Source organism: Dermacentor variabilis, chromosome 1 (genome assembly GCF_050947875.1).
Source record: "Dermacentor variabilis isolate Ectoservices chromosome 1, ASM5094787v1, whole genome shotgun sequence".
Lineage (NCBI taxonomy): Eukaryota > Metazoa > Arthropoda > Arachnida > Ixodida > Ixodidae > Dermacentor > Dermacentor variabilis.
The window spans coordinates 42,913,959-42,930,712 of record NC_134568.1 but is presented as its reverse complement, the minus strand read 5'-3'; the positions used below and the strand labels follow the sequence as shown (position 1 = coordinate 42,930,712).

The 16,754-nt window shown below is 45.9% G+C and overlaps 1 protein-coding gene across 5 annotated transcripts in view; it reads left to right on the top strand.

The window, feature by feature from the left end:
* LOC142576711 (uncharacterized) overlaps positions 1-16,754 on the top strand; it is a 75,600-nt gene that overhangs the window by 45,442 nt on the left and 13,404 nt on the right. For 4 of the 5 annotated variants that reach the window (XM_075686978.1, XM_075686968.1, XM_075686987.1 and 1 more), the window contains 3 exons: positions 6,477-6,592; positions 7,072-7,222; positions 8,899-8,919. In XM_075686978.1, coding sequence (XP_075543093.1) covers positions 6,477-6,592; positions 7,072-7,222; positions 8,899-8,919 — 288 coding nt within the window. The remainder of the gene's footprint in view (positions 1-6,476; positions 6,593-7,071; positions 7,223-8,898; positions 8,920-16,754) is intronic. The other variant, XM_075686975.1, reaches the window with a different exon arrangement.

Here is a 16,754-nt window from a genome sequence, read left to right as displayed (position 1 = left end):
GCAATAGTAACCTATCAAGCTGTAAAGAATTTTTTTGTAGTTTGTGGAACTTGTATGTTCGCACTGGCAATAACATACCTGCAGATGTTGACGATTTTATTGTAAAGTGACCGATTTTTAGCACTGTTTTACGATTGGCATATAGACACAAATATTTTAAGATTTTTCATTTGCGTATAGTTTCAGGCAAAACCAATTTTAATAAAAATGCAGTTGCCGAGTGCCTTTTATAGCCAAATTAAGCCACTTTATGGCTAAATTTTTAAGCCACTGAACCGTCAACAGCCGTTACGTGAATGTTTCATCAGTGGGAGAAAGTAAGAACTTTATTGGCATCATAGGGTTAAAAGGGCGGGGCACTTAGTCCAGGGCTCCAGTGGCCTTGGCTGTCACAGGCCTGCCAGACCAGCAGTTGCTGAACCTGCGAGTTTCCGTTTCTTAGCATGGCCTCCCAGCTATCCAGGGTTGGGATGGGGTTGTTGCAAGGTCGGTGTCTAGGCGGCAGGCGCTGGCACTCCAGCGTAACATGAAATAACATTGGGGTGCCCTCACAGCCCGGGCAACAGGGCTAATAGGATGTAGGCTGGAGGACACGTAAGAAGTGAAGGTTGGGGAACATGCTGGGCTGGCAATTGCCTTACAGCCAACATGTCCTCTAGAGATAGGGCCTGATGTGAGAGTGTGGGTATCTGAGGCAACGCAGCCTGTAGAAGTCCAGAATCACTCGATACCTGAGGGGTGCGAATTGAGCGTCTGCGTTATCTGGGTTAGACAGCTGTTCCTCCAGTGCCGGTGAGTGAGTTCTCAGGCAGCTGCATGAGTGCTGTCATTTCCGGGGAGAGAGGCCTGCCCAGGCATCCAGACCAGGCGGAAGGCGTGCTGTATGGGTACGAGTGTTTTTGATTTGGTGGGCGTGATGAGATATGACGCCCTGCGAAAGTGCTTGGCATGCCTGTTGAGCTGGTGATGATTGGATGATTGTGATTCGGTCAGCGTGGGGAGGTGTTTTAGTGGCATGAGTGATGGCGAGTGCTATGGCACACTCCTCGGCTACTTGGACGATGTACAGGGATCGTGGGTGCCATTTACTACCACTGTGCACATGCCTTGTCTATGCGAATACTGTGCTGCGTCTGTCTAGAGGCTGTGATGCTCTGCAGCCTTGTTTCTCTGGTGAGGGCTCTGGCCCATGCTTTTCTGCATCCTGTGTGGTATCCTGGGGATATTCTGCGATGCTCACTTTCGGCGATACTATTGCCTTGGTGGTAGGTGCATTGAATAATGCAAGTGACTGCTTACCTGTGACGTCATCATGCACTGCCAACACGCGCTTTCAAACGCTTTACAATGCAAGAGAGAGCACACCATGTGAGTGTAGAGCAGCTCGGGTGTGTCGTTTTCGAGTTAATTGGCATTACGGCTTCTGCACACTGATGGTGCGGCCGCTTCAGGTAAAATAAATTGAAAAGAAAGGGGGAAATGTTTTATTATCAAATTGTGCTACAACTTGCGTGGTTGCAACACATTTTTGATGTTGTTATAAAGTGGCATTGGAAGGGCTGCTGAAGCGCTTCTCCCATCATGGCGAAGGGGTCATTACGCTGGGGCTGGCATGTCGTTCTCGCCAGTGTGTGAAGAACCACATGCGCAATATGTTGTTCATGGTGCTGCTGTCAGCTGTGCCAAGACACTGCCACCAAAACTTGTCACTTACACAAAGAAGCACAGTGCACTAGGCCATCAACACTCAACAAATATTGCCGCAAAACACAAAGTGTAAGCTGCCGTCGAAAAAAGTACTATATACTACCAGCTCTTTTTTTCTCTACTACACGTCGCCACCAAACGAACTCGAAAAGACGTGTTAGTTCATTCGGTATACGTCGGGAGCACCCAGCAACACCGGGGCGTAAAGGTTATGTATGCCGGAATTATTAGATAGCGCTATTTGTTTTCCGGCTTTGCTAAAGCATTCCATCAGCACGCACCTGTAGCGAAGGCATGGCCAAGGCGATAGAATCGCCGAAAGTGATGTCGCAGAATACATCGCCTGGATCCACATCTGCTTGTCTTCGGCACGGATAGTTGCTGCTGCGACTGTAGAGCAGAATGCCTGTTCACATGACCCCTACAAAAAGAAAGTCTGTGAACCTTTAATAAACAGTGAGCCTATAAAATGATGAACTACAGCATTTACTCGAATCTAACGTGCACCTTTTTTTCCCGATGAAACTGGTCCAAAATTTGCATGCTTGTCAGAATTGAGTGCGGCCCCAAATCCGCGTTACCATATTGCCATCGGTATTTGAAAAATGGTTGCCTCATACGCGCTTCTAGCCTAGCTGCCGTGGCTTCCTGCATGTGCATACCTCCATGTTGTACGTGTAACCAGGCACTAGTGTAACCTAGTCTCCCACCTGTCTTCCCGTTTTCTGTGTTTATTCAATCAGCATGGAAGCGCCGACTGCAAAGACACGCTGAGTCCACCATGATGCTGCATTTAAAAGGAAAGTTATCATGTGCGCGGTGACGTACAGAAATCAGGCCACATCATGGGCGTTTGGAGTTCCTGAACATTGCGTGCGGGGCTGGCATAAACAGAAGGAGAATATTTTCGCCAGCAAAGCAACAAGGGAGGGTTTCAGTGGACTGAAGCAAGGCCGCTTCGCCGAAAAAGAGCTGCTCGCGGAATACGTGCGAGAGCAGCGAGTGGCACAGCGGCCTGCGATGACCGATCTGCTCAAAGTACGGGCGATGTAGTTAGCCCTACAGAAAGGGCTAATGCGGAGTGACTTCAAAGCGAGCAGGTGCTGGCTATCAAATTTTATGAAAAGCCAAGGCTTTTCTCTTCGAAGGCAGACAAGGGATATGCCAAAAATCACCTGAAGAATATGAAGAGATGCACAGTTTTCAGCGGTATATTTTGAAGCTGCGCCATAGAAACGTCTACCACTCGGACAGATTGGAAATGCCAATCAGATGCCGTTCTACTTTGACATGCCTGCCACCACAATGCTTCATTGCATTGCGGATGGGCAAAACTGCCCCCTTATCTTATGTTCAGACGGAAGACTCTCCCAAAAGGAATAGTGTTTCCGAGTGGAGTGACTGTGTGCGCAAATGAAAAAGGTTGGATGACCACGGACTTGGTTGCTGACTGGATTGATAACGTTTGGCAGAAGAGACCCAGCGGCAGTTTGGGTCTGCGGGGGATGCACAAGCATCCCACGCAGACATGATGCGCAACACCAACCTTGTCGTGATACCCAGCGACATGAAATCGCAGCTCCAGCCGCTCGATGTTTGTTTGAATAAGCCAGTGAAAGATAGAATTCGGGTGCTCTACACCTAATGGCTTGTCGGTGGCTGCCAGGAATTCATGCTCGCGAATAAAATGAAGCGTGCCTCGCTGCAGGACTTTGCTGGATGGGTGAAAGATACATGGTGCACAATCCAGTCTGCCTTGGTCAGCAAGGCCTTTAAAAAGTGCTGGATTTCTAATGCCATGGACAGCACTGAGGATGAAATGCTTTGGTCTGTTGATAGCGATAAGGAGTTGTCTGATAGCGATGACGAGTGATATCTATTGCCCCACGCGACTTGTACCGGCGCAGTGAAAATCTTGGCGGCAAGGTAGGCCGCTTCCATTTGTTTTTATTTATTGCAACTGTAGTCTATTGGGAATAAACCTGTTTTTCCAAATGAGAGAAAATAGTATTTCTATATGAAAGCACAAGGTATGCGGTATTGTACTTTTTTGTGGTCACTGAAAATGGGTGCGCATTACAATCGAGGGTGCGTTAGAATTGAGCAAATACGGTAATTTTAGTACTTTTGACCAAGTTTTTTTATACATTGTGGCTTTCAAATTCTAAGGTTGGCTGCTATGCAATAACAAAAATGGTGACATAGCTTCTGCATTTTCAGTTCGTTGCGCTCCTACAGTGGTCAGATGGCGATATGAATTTTGCTAAAGACTGATACGTAATGCAAGGGGGAAACTTCGATATAATTGTATTGAGAAAAAAGTGTTTATATTCCGGTTTTACAGTAGTCCAATATTTGGAACATGCTTTTTTATCTTTTAACCATACCTATAAAATTTGAGTTTTTAAACTTAAACATGTACCTGTGCGCATATGTGGACCTTGTTATAACAGAGTGAGATTTCATGAAATAATCAAGTAAAATTGTCCTGCCAGGGGTACAAGAAACTATATTTGGCTCTGAACCCAAAACAATTTTTTTTGGGGTACACATTTGAGCCACGTGAGAATGATGGATGAGCCTAGATCAACTGTGTAGTTGGCGTGCGGTGTTGTGTGCCATGTTCTGCCAGACCACAACCAGGGTGTCTACCAACCGGGAAAACCGGGAATCCTCAGGGATTTTGAGTAGTCTGGAAAAACTCGGGGAAAACTCAGGGAATTTGCCCCTCTATCAGGGAAAATTAGCTGTAATTTTATTGAAAGGGTCGAAAGTTGCAGTAAAGCTGGCTCGAGCAAGACAAGAATCGTAATGAATCGTATTTCACGGCCTGTCGTCTGCTGGAGGAGTTGCCAGTGTACAGTCAACGACCGACTTTCCGGATTCCCGATAATACCACCACCATGTACCCCATAGAGTCAACGCATCAGAACGTCTGAAATGTCGGACGCGAGAACTCTACGCTGTCCGATTTTGCGGACGTTTTGCCGTGACCGCAGGTCCGAAATGGCATTAATCAAAGCCACCACTGCTGCCATTTTGATTACCTCGCCGCCTGAAACCGGCGCTCTTGCACGCAGATCCGCTGGCAGCCGTAGCCACCGCTGCGGCAACGCTAGGCCTAGCTGCTTCGACGTTCGCTATGAAGCTTCTTGTCGTTGGGTGCAGTGTTTTTTATTAAAAGAATTCGCTGTTTTCAGCAATGGCACTGAATCCGCCTTTGCGGTCCTCACGATTGGCTTAGAAGCCTTGAAGGCACAGTGCGATGCATAATGCCGGTTTCCAAAAGTCAGCTTCGCCTTCGTACAGAAATGTTACTTGGGGAAGCATACGCAAAAGTATTGCAGTGAAGCGTAACAAGCGTGGGAAGGGGCTATTGCGACGGGACACAGTATGTATTCCTTAATTATACACGCGTACACCCCGTATTTCCTGTCACAGCACGAGCACTGATATGCCTGATACGTGTACCGACAGGCCTTCAGAGCGTTTTCGAATGTGCGTGTGTCGGCTTGAGCTCTTAAGGGCAGTAAATGACATGCATTTATCTTTTTCCAACTGGCCGATTTTTCGGACGTTTTCGCGGCCCATAAGGAGTTCGAAAACTAGGATGTGGACTGTGCAACTGACCAAGAAGATGCGTCAAATGGTCCGTGGGGCGAATGCGTGACGGAAGGAGTACAAGAACAGAAAGGTTCTACGCATTGAGGAATGAACGGGAAAAGAAGCGTGCTGCCGCCGTTTTGAAGGAGCTTGAGCTCAAAAAACCAAGTGTTGGCTGATGCCGAGATGCAAGTGTCCCTCATCCAAACCAAAATAAACTCTTTTAAGCAGTGAAACACAACAATGAGGCGTCGTGCGCAGGCTGAGAGTATGTCAGGACAGTTGCGGTAGACTCACGAGCTGTTGAGAATGAATCTCAATTGTGACAACGTTCAGACCTCATGCCACTGAGCTTACTATCAGTTGATAGAAATAGCTCATATTCGAAAATATTTGCTTTTGTATGGATCTCCTTTTTTATTTGTATTTGAGAATGTCAGACTCGATTTGAAATTTTTTTCGAAGACATTTTATTTGCTGTGCATTTTACTAACCACTTCCTTCTATTCTTTTCTTGAATAACATGAACACTTCTCCTTAGTATTCAAATTGGATTAAGTAATTTTAATTTTTTTTATATGCTTACTAGAGAGTGAGCGCATCGGGCAATATGGTTTCAGCTCGTCTTGACATAAAACAGTTCTGCATCATTCAGGGAATTTCGTAGAGGCATTCAGGGAAAACCTGGAAAACTCGGGGAATTTGGAAATGTCAACTTGGTTTGGTAGACACCCTGCACAACGCACTTTCCTTTTAGCGTCTGCATTGCTATTTTGCCAGTTTCACAACAATATGGATGAGCCAAGTGAAAAGCAGAAGTGAAAGACAGTCTCTTTGGAGTAAAAGACGGCTATTGTAAAGGCTGTTGCATCGGGTGCCAAGTCGTTGCGTGTTGCACACGCTGGACATTCTTTTAATGTTTTATAAAATTGCATTGCATATGTTGCAGGTAGTGGTTTTGTGGGCAGCTAAAGCTGTATTTTTTTGCAGGTCCCGTTTTTCATGTATTATAGTAAAAGGCAATAATGGATATAATTTCGGCTCCCCCTTCAACTTCACTTTAATAAAATTTGAATGTATAGTAGTGCACTGTTGTTGAACCACTTCTTGCTATGTGAAGTGCTGCTCTTGTCATTCTCATTGATCTGTGTAAATGGTATGTGCAGGTGAGGAGTACCTTGAGGAAATCCCGGCTTATTTTTGCACATTGTGCAAGCTCTTGCTGAAGATTGAACTCAAGTCGCATCATTGCTGCACCCAGGGTCACTACAGGAGGCACAGAGTAAGCATAGACTTGTTTCTTCACTGCTGCTAGCAGGCAAGCTAGTCAAAGCTGTGCGATCTGAATCTTTGTGGCATCACCATGGCACAGTCCAGAAAAAGGAAATAATTGTTTATGGGCTTTTGAATTTTTTGCAATATTGCAGAATTTGAATTAATTCGCTGCCATCAGATTTGATAAATTGGTTCAAGATCGAACCTTTGTTTTTGTAATGCCAGGTGTTTTCCCACAAGACTTTTAGGAATTGCTGGCACACCACTAAAATTGAAGGGGCATGCAAAAACAGCTTTGCTATCATCTTTCTCTATTTCGTTCCTTTCTAATTTTATGTAATCTCTTTTATGTCTAGATGTGTACTCTTGTATTGTCAAATCTGAAAGCCACCATCTTATAGTTGTGGTTGTGAAGTCCTGGAAAGCACTGTTAACTGTTGCGGATAAGGGTTCTTGAATGATGCACAACTCGAATTCTCTTTGCAGGACATCAAGCGCAAAGAAGAAGCGGCTCTTAAAGCTAAACTTGCAAAAGAGAAGGCTGAAGATGAGGAAGATGATACCAACCAGGTGGCCTATACCATCACAGATGAAGTAGGAAGTGATGACGAAGCCAGGGCAGCCTCTGATGCCACAGGTGAGTTGTTAGGCAGTTAGTGTGGGACCACCAAATAGCTGAACTGTTGGGCTTAACTATTTGGTGGTTTGAATTATTTGTGATTCAAACATTGGTATTCCATTCGAACTTGAAACTCAAGATTTCCATGCTTCTGTGTCGTAATGTTATACTTAAGTGCGCCGCTTTTTCTTGTAATATGGTCAAATCAAAATGGTAAATGGGATCAGTGAAAAGTGTACCTAATGCTATTGTGGTGGTTCAAGAAGTTGCAGATTTTATTGTACACCAGTGGGCCTGCCATTTTATATTGAGGAACTGACTGCTACTGTTTAAAACTTAGGGAGAGAAAAGAGAACTGCCAGCAATTATGTTTCTGAACAGTTTCGTCTAAGAAACAGGGAGGTGGGCTGGTGAGAAAGTGAATTGACGGCCATGACTAAGCTTTTAAACATGAACAAAAGGCTTGCTGTCGCACTTGTTGTCTGAAAACTGTTACCATTTTTTTTATAGCTTTAGTTCTGTAAGTAAATGTTCTATAACGTGTTTGGTGACAAAAAAAAAAAAAATACTTGGAGACAGTTGAGTTTACAATGTTATCCTATTATTTGAAGTCCCTTTAGCACCATACCACTGTAACATGCACTTACGTTATCATTGCAGGGGTGTATAATATTTGGAAATTTCTTATAGTGAATGCAATACAGTGTTCTATCGAATCAAATAGTCGGTGTTCGTCAAACAAATATTTTTTTGAGTAGTTTAAATCCACTAGTATGCCTAATCAAACTTTAAAATTTGACCTAAAATGTGATAAAACAGAAACATCTAACTTGTGGCCCGCTGTGCAGTAATAGGATGGCAGCCCTCTTGAACGCTGCTGTGAACGAGTGCCGAATGATTAGTGGTCCTGGAGCACTCATGACGACTGAGGAAGCATAGAAGTAGCACGTAGCCAAGTGGTACGCGTCAAACCAATGCCTTTCGTCAAACTATAGAGAAAGCTAAGCGCAACAGGCATAGAGAAACCCGCGGGCGGTATCTGCTCTTCCATGAACTACCGATACTCCCCGCAAGCACCGCCATTCTGAGGGTGCCGCCGCGAATGGAACATCGGCGCTTCCATCAACTATCAACACTCCCTCATGAGTGTTGTGTGCACTGTAAGACTCTCAAAAATGTTTAAAAACCCTTTCGAAAGGCAAACAAACACGTGGGATAGCGAAAAGCTGCGGGTAGGGCCATAGAGGAAACATAAAATTGTCACTATGTTGCAGCTCCCGTTGGTCTCGCTTTTTTGGCGGTGCCATGTTTTGGTTTCGATTGTAAGTCGACCCCCCACTTCAGATTTTCAAATTTAATAAAAGTGGTCGACTTACAATCGTGTAAATACGGTATTACAGACGTCGGATAAAATGGGATATTTTTGTCAGATTATCATGGTCCGTTGTAATGGGGATTTCACTGTATTCAGAAAGGCATCTATGTTCGATTCTATTTGATTCAGTTTGATCTCAAATATTACTATTTGTACACCCCTAGTGCTGTGTGTTTGTGTACTTGTTCACTGTATTGTAGTAAATTTATAAAAATTTTATTAGCACATAGCAAGTATAAAAATGAGTTTTTTTGAACTGTCATTTGTTGAAACCAAAGATAATTTTTATTTGCTCTTGTATTTGTAACCCACTCTGAAGCGAGCAAGGCTAATCGGAAAGGTGAGGAACCCTTAATTATTTCATGTACTCTGGTTCATTGCACACTTTGATATACTAACACTGCAGTGAGCATGGCATGGGTTGTTTAAAGGTGTTGGAATTAAATTAGAGTGGAACCCTGCTTATACAACTTTCAGGGGACCATGCAAAACTATTGTGTAATCTGGGCGTCATATAATCGAAAAACCAAGAATATAGGCAGTGCTGCTCGATCTTGCCCCCCCCAGAAACGGGTACAGATCACCTGAAAAAGCCCGCGGCATGAACCTGCACTGCTCCAAGGATGGTATATTAAATGATTTAAAAAAAATGACAACCAAGCATTTATTGGAGGAGGTGGGAGTGAATCTTCGTTCTTGCCTTTGAAAAAATCTGATCTTTTTCTGGATTTTTGCCAAGCCATGATGCATCAGCTTCCTCTCCAAAGCTGCAACATCTGCCAGCAAGTCGCTGACATCGTCGCGTGCACGAACTGCCAAATGTTGTAGATGCTGCACAACACGCCTGCGTAACAAATGGATAATTCGGAAACAGGTCCTCTTCACTTGCATTGTCTGAGGTGTAGGCAACTTTCCTCTGGCAGTATTCTTGGGCGATCCCTTTTGGAGATAGTTTCACTTTCGCAAAATTTCGCGTGACTCGGCACCGAAAGTGTGCCTGGCAAGTTTTTTGGGCACTGTGCGAAGAGCACTATTGGCCGTTAACGGCTTTTGAGGGGTTTGGTATTGAGAAGTCTTGTGAAAGCGAAGCTATCTCCGTAAGTGATCGCACGAGGTCATGTCTCCTTCGAGCTTGTTTGAGATTCAGGACTTCTCAAGAGGCCACACAACCATTTCATTTGGGGATGGTACCTGGCCACCTATGATGTCTACAGAGCCCTTCCGACTGGCTTCGCATTTAAAGAGCGCCTCTTGCTGGTCCTGCCAGCCGTGGATCGTTGACGTCGAGCTGCTGAGCCGTGGCGGAGTTTCTCTATTTCTCGGTCATCAAAATTGCTTGTCTTTCGAAGTAGGCCTCATATCGAATGTGCTACGTTGCCGTAACATCACAGATCAGCAGAGTCGAAGTGCGAAAGGCCGCAGCACACTGCAGCACCGTAACCGTAACACAGGTACAGTGAAAGTGACGTCGATTCTGACCAAAAACTAGTTTCGACTTCGGTCGACTTGTCTGTGAATTTGATTCAGATGTAAAGGTACAGGTAGCCGGTGTAACGCAAAATACTGTGGAATTTGGAACATGTGTTTTAAAACTGTGAATTTTGCCATTATTTATATGTAATGTGAATTTAACCTGTTAACAACTGGCTACAGTGGGCTCACATGCCAGCCTACATCTGCTTAGGGTATTTTTTTCCGTCTCAGGCTCTACCAGAGGGGCGTTCTATAAGGCGGGGTTGGTGTAAAATTGTGTCACATAATCGAGGTTTTTATTATGGGGCTTTGGCCAGGACCAAACCAATTCGTCATAAAATGCGGGTCGTCGTATGACTGGGGGACGTGTAATCGAGGTTCCACTGTATTATGAAAGTTGATTTCATGCTTTGTTTTATCTGCTTTTAGGCCTGACTCTAGAGTCTCTGCACCACATTTTTCAGAGTTTACATGTGTAGAGGCTCATGTATACGTAAACATGTGAGGCAAGACACTTAATGTGATTGCATTGAGCTGTACAGGGAAGTCAGGTGGTGTAATTTTACCCTCTCTCAAATGGCAAGGTCGCTGTTTCTGTGGCGCGCCGTAATGCCCCAGCCACACTGTGAGCAAAATGGAGTAATCGGTCGGATGTTTCGTGGCTCACCATGGCGACAAGCGAGCCAGGAGTGGAGACCAATGAGAGAAGCCCCTACAGGGATGTAATGTATTTACTTGCATAATGATCGCACTTTTGTGTAAAAAAAAAAAATTGACGCAAATTCAGGGGTGCGATCATTACGTGGGTTAAATTTCCTGTGAGAATAATATATTTTTTTTTTTTCATTTTATGTTTGCTGCGGGATGACAACAGGTCAAGGACCACGCGGCTGCCGCTGTAACAGTGCGGGACACCAAAACAAATATGGCGGTCGGCGGAGTAAACCGAACGCGATTTTTGTTGTTCTCGTGGGTACACTACGCGCATTGAAACAGTTTCTTTCGTATCAGTAATGAATAATATCGTTAATATCGGCAAGTTTGCGACAATACCGTAGCCATGTCCACTTTGAGGAGACAGAAACAAAGGTGGGCGTGCGTAGCTGCCAGTGACATAGAAACACATGGCGGGCATGCTGCAGAAACTGCGGCATTTGTCTTCACTACTATACCAATATGGGATGTTTCCGCTATGGGTGGGCGAATATCTAAGCTGTGTTATAATCGTCGGCGTATGAATAGGGTACACTTCTAACTTATAAGTGTAAACATGGCCACTATTGTTGCCAGTCGCTATTTGTTGCGTGCTCACGAGTGCAGACGAGAAGAATCGAAAGGCGCCTTTTTTGTTGTTGTTAGCCAAAACCATTATGAAGCCTACCAGTAATAAAGCCAAGGCAAGTTTGGCTGTAGCTTTTTTTTTTCATGGGAGTGTGGAAAGTGATGAAAGGAATGAAATTGGGCATCTGCTTAAGAATGTTTGGTGCATGCAGACCACTTGGTATGTCTTCTAGAGTCGTTCTCATAGCATTTGACAGCATTCGACAGATGGTAAGCGCGATCATCATTAGCTAGACTTGGCACACGAGACATCGCTGCGACATGTTCGGGGTGTGGTCATTACACGGGAAAGAAAAAGAATCGAAGTTTGATGACAAAATTCATGGGTGCGATTATTACACGAGTGCGATCATTATGTAAGTAAATACGGTATGCGTGGGAAATTGGTATTACTCGGACCCGCACGACCACTCTATTCGTACTCGCATCTGGTTCAGCTGGACCGCTTGTTTCGCACTATCGTCTGCTCACGTCGGCTCTCGCTTGCGCTTGTTTTGGTTGGCATGGTTGGTCTCGTTAGCGCTTGTTTTTTTACGATGCGTTTAACCGAGGCATCCCGATGGAAAGGTTCGAGACAGTGTGCCATATCCGATTCTGTACAACAAGACAGACCCTGAATACAAGGACGCGGAGGTGACACCCAGTACCTAATCTTCCTTCTTTTTTGAGCGTAGCGATGCCGTAAAAAAAGGGTGCTCACCAACATGATTATGATCAACGGCAATGACTTCGTCATCTTGATTAGACATGACTCGCTTTAAGGGGAGACGCTCCTCGAAACAACTTTTTCTTTATTACTTGTACTAGAGGCTTCAAAATTCGGCCAATTATAGAGTTTTCTATGCAGATTTTAAACATGTCAGTACTTTTTGTGTAGCTGTTATAGATTTAGAGTTATGTGATGTACAATGGCAAAATATACTCATCTTTGTGGGCACTTTTTTATCTACTAACTTATCACAAAAAGCATCGTGATGTAGCTTGTTTAGCTGTTTGTAGATCACAAAGGGCCAATATCTAGCCAAACAGCGTGTACAATTACTGAAACTATGCAAAAAGATTAGAGCATTTGAACTCGTCTTTCTCGATTCCCTGAAATCTAACTTTATACTTCTGTAACTACTGCTCGCAGATATTGCAGTTTGAAGTAGGTATCAGAACTGTGCAAATCTTCAGGAGTATGTATGCCAAATTTCATTAGTATAAGACAATTATTAATGTAGAAGGTTATTTTCATGTGATTGTAGAAAAATTAGTTGAAGTGTCAAGTTTTTGTTCATAGTTGCAGTAATTGTAGATGCTGTTTGAATAGATATCAGCACTTAGCAATCTACAAAGAGCTAAATAAGCAACAGCGGAAAGTTTCTTACGGAAATTTATTACACAATAAAGTGCCCACAAAATCACTCTATTTTGCCATTGTGTAGCACATAACTCAAGAACTATAGCGGCTATACAGAAACTAATGACATATTTGAAATCTGCTTGTAATCTGTAGTACAAATATTTGAGGAATGTTTTTTCGAGGAGTATCTGCCCTTATGAACGCAGGACGAAGAAGGTAAACACAGCGCCAATCTTTCAGCAGACAAAGGGAAAAAAACATGCAAAGCACTCAGAGGGAAGCAGCAGCGGAGGCCCAATCCGGCCTCGGCAACTCCGCTGCTTTGGTAGCAGTAGGTAGCAGAGGTAATTAATGCCATCCAGCAAGCTGGCGGGAAAACAAATCTGCTTCCCTCCTGCCCTTCCTCCCACCTACGCTTCCCTCGCCCTCTCTATCAACTCGTTTGAAACTCCCTCATTTTCGACGATCTCCACGCGCAGGCGCCCCCGCACTGGTGCGGGGGCCATCAGCCCTGCTGTCCTGGCCCCAGCTTAGCCTACTCCTAGAAGCTTAGTTTTCTGCCCTTATCAAGAACAGAGCATTGGCCGGCGTGGGCAGTTTTGTGGTTCTCGCTTGCTGTGGGGGTGCTTGCGCACCGCAATATTTCACAACTCGCACCGTTCATGCATCCTGCTATGGTGCACAAATATGCGAAAAACAAGTCCTTCTTTGAGTTCGAAGTATCGGGATTTGACTGTACATCTTCATATGTGACTTCTGGAACGTAACAAATTGGCGAGAGGTGCTAGGTACCCACGAGAAACAACGGAGCTCCGCAGTGGTCGTCACCTTGGACTGGACAACATAACAGATGAAACAGGACTCGGACCTGGCGCAGCCCACATCAATGCCTACAACACAGTTGTACTAGCTCAGCTGCGGGATCCCGGAACGTTCTGCGGCACTGACCATCGCGATGTGCACTCTAAAAACCGTTGCACCCTTTGGGGTGTATATTTGTCCCACAACGATAATCATCTGTCTTGCCTGCGTTTCCTTTCTTTAACGCTGCGAGCCCGGTACTTCCCAGTCACGAACGGCATGCGCGTTATCAGTGTGACGCAGCATTCTCGACAGGAAAGTAGCGAGCGTCGAGTTTTCAAGAAAGGAAACGCAAGCAAGGCAGATGACGATTATTGTTGTGGGACAAATATACACCCCAAAGGGTGCAAACTGTTTTTAGAGTGTGGAAGACAGGATCATCACGTATGTGCTTGCAAGTGCTCACAACAAATGGGATCCGACAATTATGTTGGCTGACTTGGTCTTCTACCTACAAGGTACGGAGAAGGTGTGGTATGACAACCACGAGGAGGAGCTTAACGACTGGGACATGTGCACAGAAGCAGAGGGGCTTATTTGGCTGTCCCGCCGGGCGGAAGAGCACCGCTAAGAAAGAAACAGCAACCCGCGCTCAGATGTCCACAGAATCGTAGGTCTTTTACATCCAGGACGCGCTGGCTCTGTGTTTTAAGGCCGACAGCGATATGGCTGAGCCAGACAAGGTTGGGCATGTACTGAAGGGAACCGCTGAAAATGCTTTCAACTTGCTCATGTGCAAAAATTGTGGAAGAGTACAGGACATTATAAAAGAGTGTAAGCGCTTTGAGCAAGCCAAGAGCCACTGCATTGCAATGCCATTCGCACGTCTGCCGAACACAGCTGCGACATCCTCTTGTGACGACAGGCTAGGAGTGCAGCGACCATCATCATCAGGTGACTTGACACAGATTGTGCGGCGAGAACTTGAAGCCATAGCTCCTGAAGCCCTTTTTTCCCGCTCCAGTGAGCCGAACAACTTGCCTACAGTACCATTCGTACAGGCAACAGTCCGCGAACAACTCGCTAATCTTGGAGTTCATTCTGTATATGCCATTGCTGCTTCACAGCTCTCTCCTGCTCCAAGTCCATCGACTAGTCCACGGTATCCTGCAAGCTACCAAAATCCAGCCAAGCGATGAACTGCAGGCGATCGGCCAATTTGTTCGGCCTGCCATTGTATTGTTAATTTTGCACGCCATTGTAACCACCATACTGTCTCCTTCCCTCTGCGACCCCCCATTTACCAGTTATTATGGCCCCGAACAGAGCAAGCGTCATTACCGGCCTCCATTGGCACCACAACAGCCAAACAATGACAGTCGTGCTCCTTGGAACAGCCCCTCGTCGTCGTCATTCTGACATCACCAGTCCCGTTTGCCAACAGCTCGTTGGCCATCGTCCCTATCGCTGGAGACTCATTGCCCAGCATCCCCGATGCAGCCTCAATGCCAGTCTCCGGAAAACTAAGTAACGCAGCTCCAGGATATGATGTTGCATTGACAACTCGACCTCAAAACCCTCTGATCACTTTGCCTAGCAAATAGAACTTGATGGACGTTTTAGTCGATGGCGTCAGTGTCCCAGCACTCATTGACTATGGCACACACGTATCCGTGATGAGTGCCCAATTGGGCCGACACCTGAAGAATGCTCTCGCACCCACTGCATCACGCACCCTCCGCATTGCCTACGGAGGAATGCCTACCGTGCTTGGTACGTGCACCGCACGCATTCTCATTGCAGGGCGCCTAACGACTGTTTGCTGTTTTGGAACAATGCCCTTGCGATGTTATACTTGGCTTAGACTTTTTATCGTCCCGTTCAGCCCTCTTTGATTGTGCATCTAGTGCCATTCAGCTTGAACTGCCCCATGGCTGCTGTAGTCCACTAGTCGTACAACCACAGTTATACATCCGCCTGTCACCGACTCTCACAGACAAAACTTCGGAAGATGATTGCACCTGATCTTCTTCTGGCACAAGCTGCTGACCTCCGCAGTCTCTTGGAAACTAACCGCGACATTTTTTACCTGGACGGCCGCCCTTTGGCCCAGGCGTCGGTTGTCACCCATCATATTTAAACCTGAGATGCCAATCCGATACGCCGCCGGCCTTACCGTGTTTCACATGTTGAACAACAAATGATAGAAAGAAGTCAATAAGATATTGACTAGAGGCATTATCGAGCCATCTTGCAGTCTGTGGGCATCCCCTGTTGTCCTTGTAAAGGACAGCAGTTAAAGCTTTTGTGTGGATTACAGACACCTCAACAAAATCGCACGCAAGCTGACCCCTTGCCCACGTACAGTGGAACCCCGTTCATGCGTTTTTCACCGGACCGAGGAAAAAAAAATGTCACAGCCGGGAAAACGCAACAGTGAGGAAAGCTCCGAAAATGAATGAAAAAAGTGCAGCTTCAACTGTAGACAATTTCCACAGAGTGCACTTAGAACTTTAAATTGTCTAGAATGGTGGCTTGCCGTTTCTTTCGCTCACTAGAAATCGCCACACGTTTCTCAATAGCCTGGAAGGCCACGTTGCTGTCAGCGTCGCTGTGAGGTGCGATGTACCTCCGGAGGAGGTCCAGAGCCGCGACGGCTTCTCCAAAGCTAGGATTTGGCAACTTCCTGGCATCATGCGGCTCGTGCTCCTCGTCGTCACCGCGCCATGGCAATGGCAACGGACGAAGGAATATCCGCGGGAAATTTCGTCCTCTTTGGCGTAATCATGCTAATGTGCTAACGATTGTTTACTATTGCTGCGCTGCGCGTGCGTCCGAGCAGCCCGGTTGCGCGCAGCGCGTCGTGGTTTCGTGAGCAATGTAAACAAGAGAGGAGAGCTGGCCCGATAGGCGGAGCAACGCCATGAGCAACGCCAACTTCCGGCTTCCCTTTAGCTATAGCTTCACAAAGAGTGACGTCAGGGCCTCTCCTGAGTTTCCTTCCTCCGTGAGTCGACCCGTCCAACAAACCATGCGGTGACTGTAATCACAGTGATGATAGTGAGAGCATTTTTCACGAATGGCCACCTAGTGACGGCCTCTCGAACTGGCGTGCGGCTTCTTGCAGCCAGTTCCATAGCCAAGCCCGGTCAAAACTCAACAGCCAAAATGGCGGTTGGAGCGCGTTGCCTACTTTAGCCCAGGCGGGTTCGGGT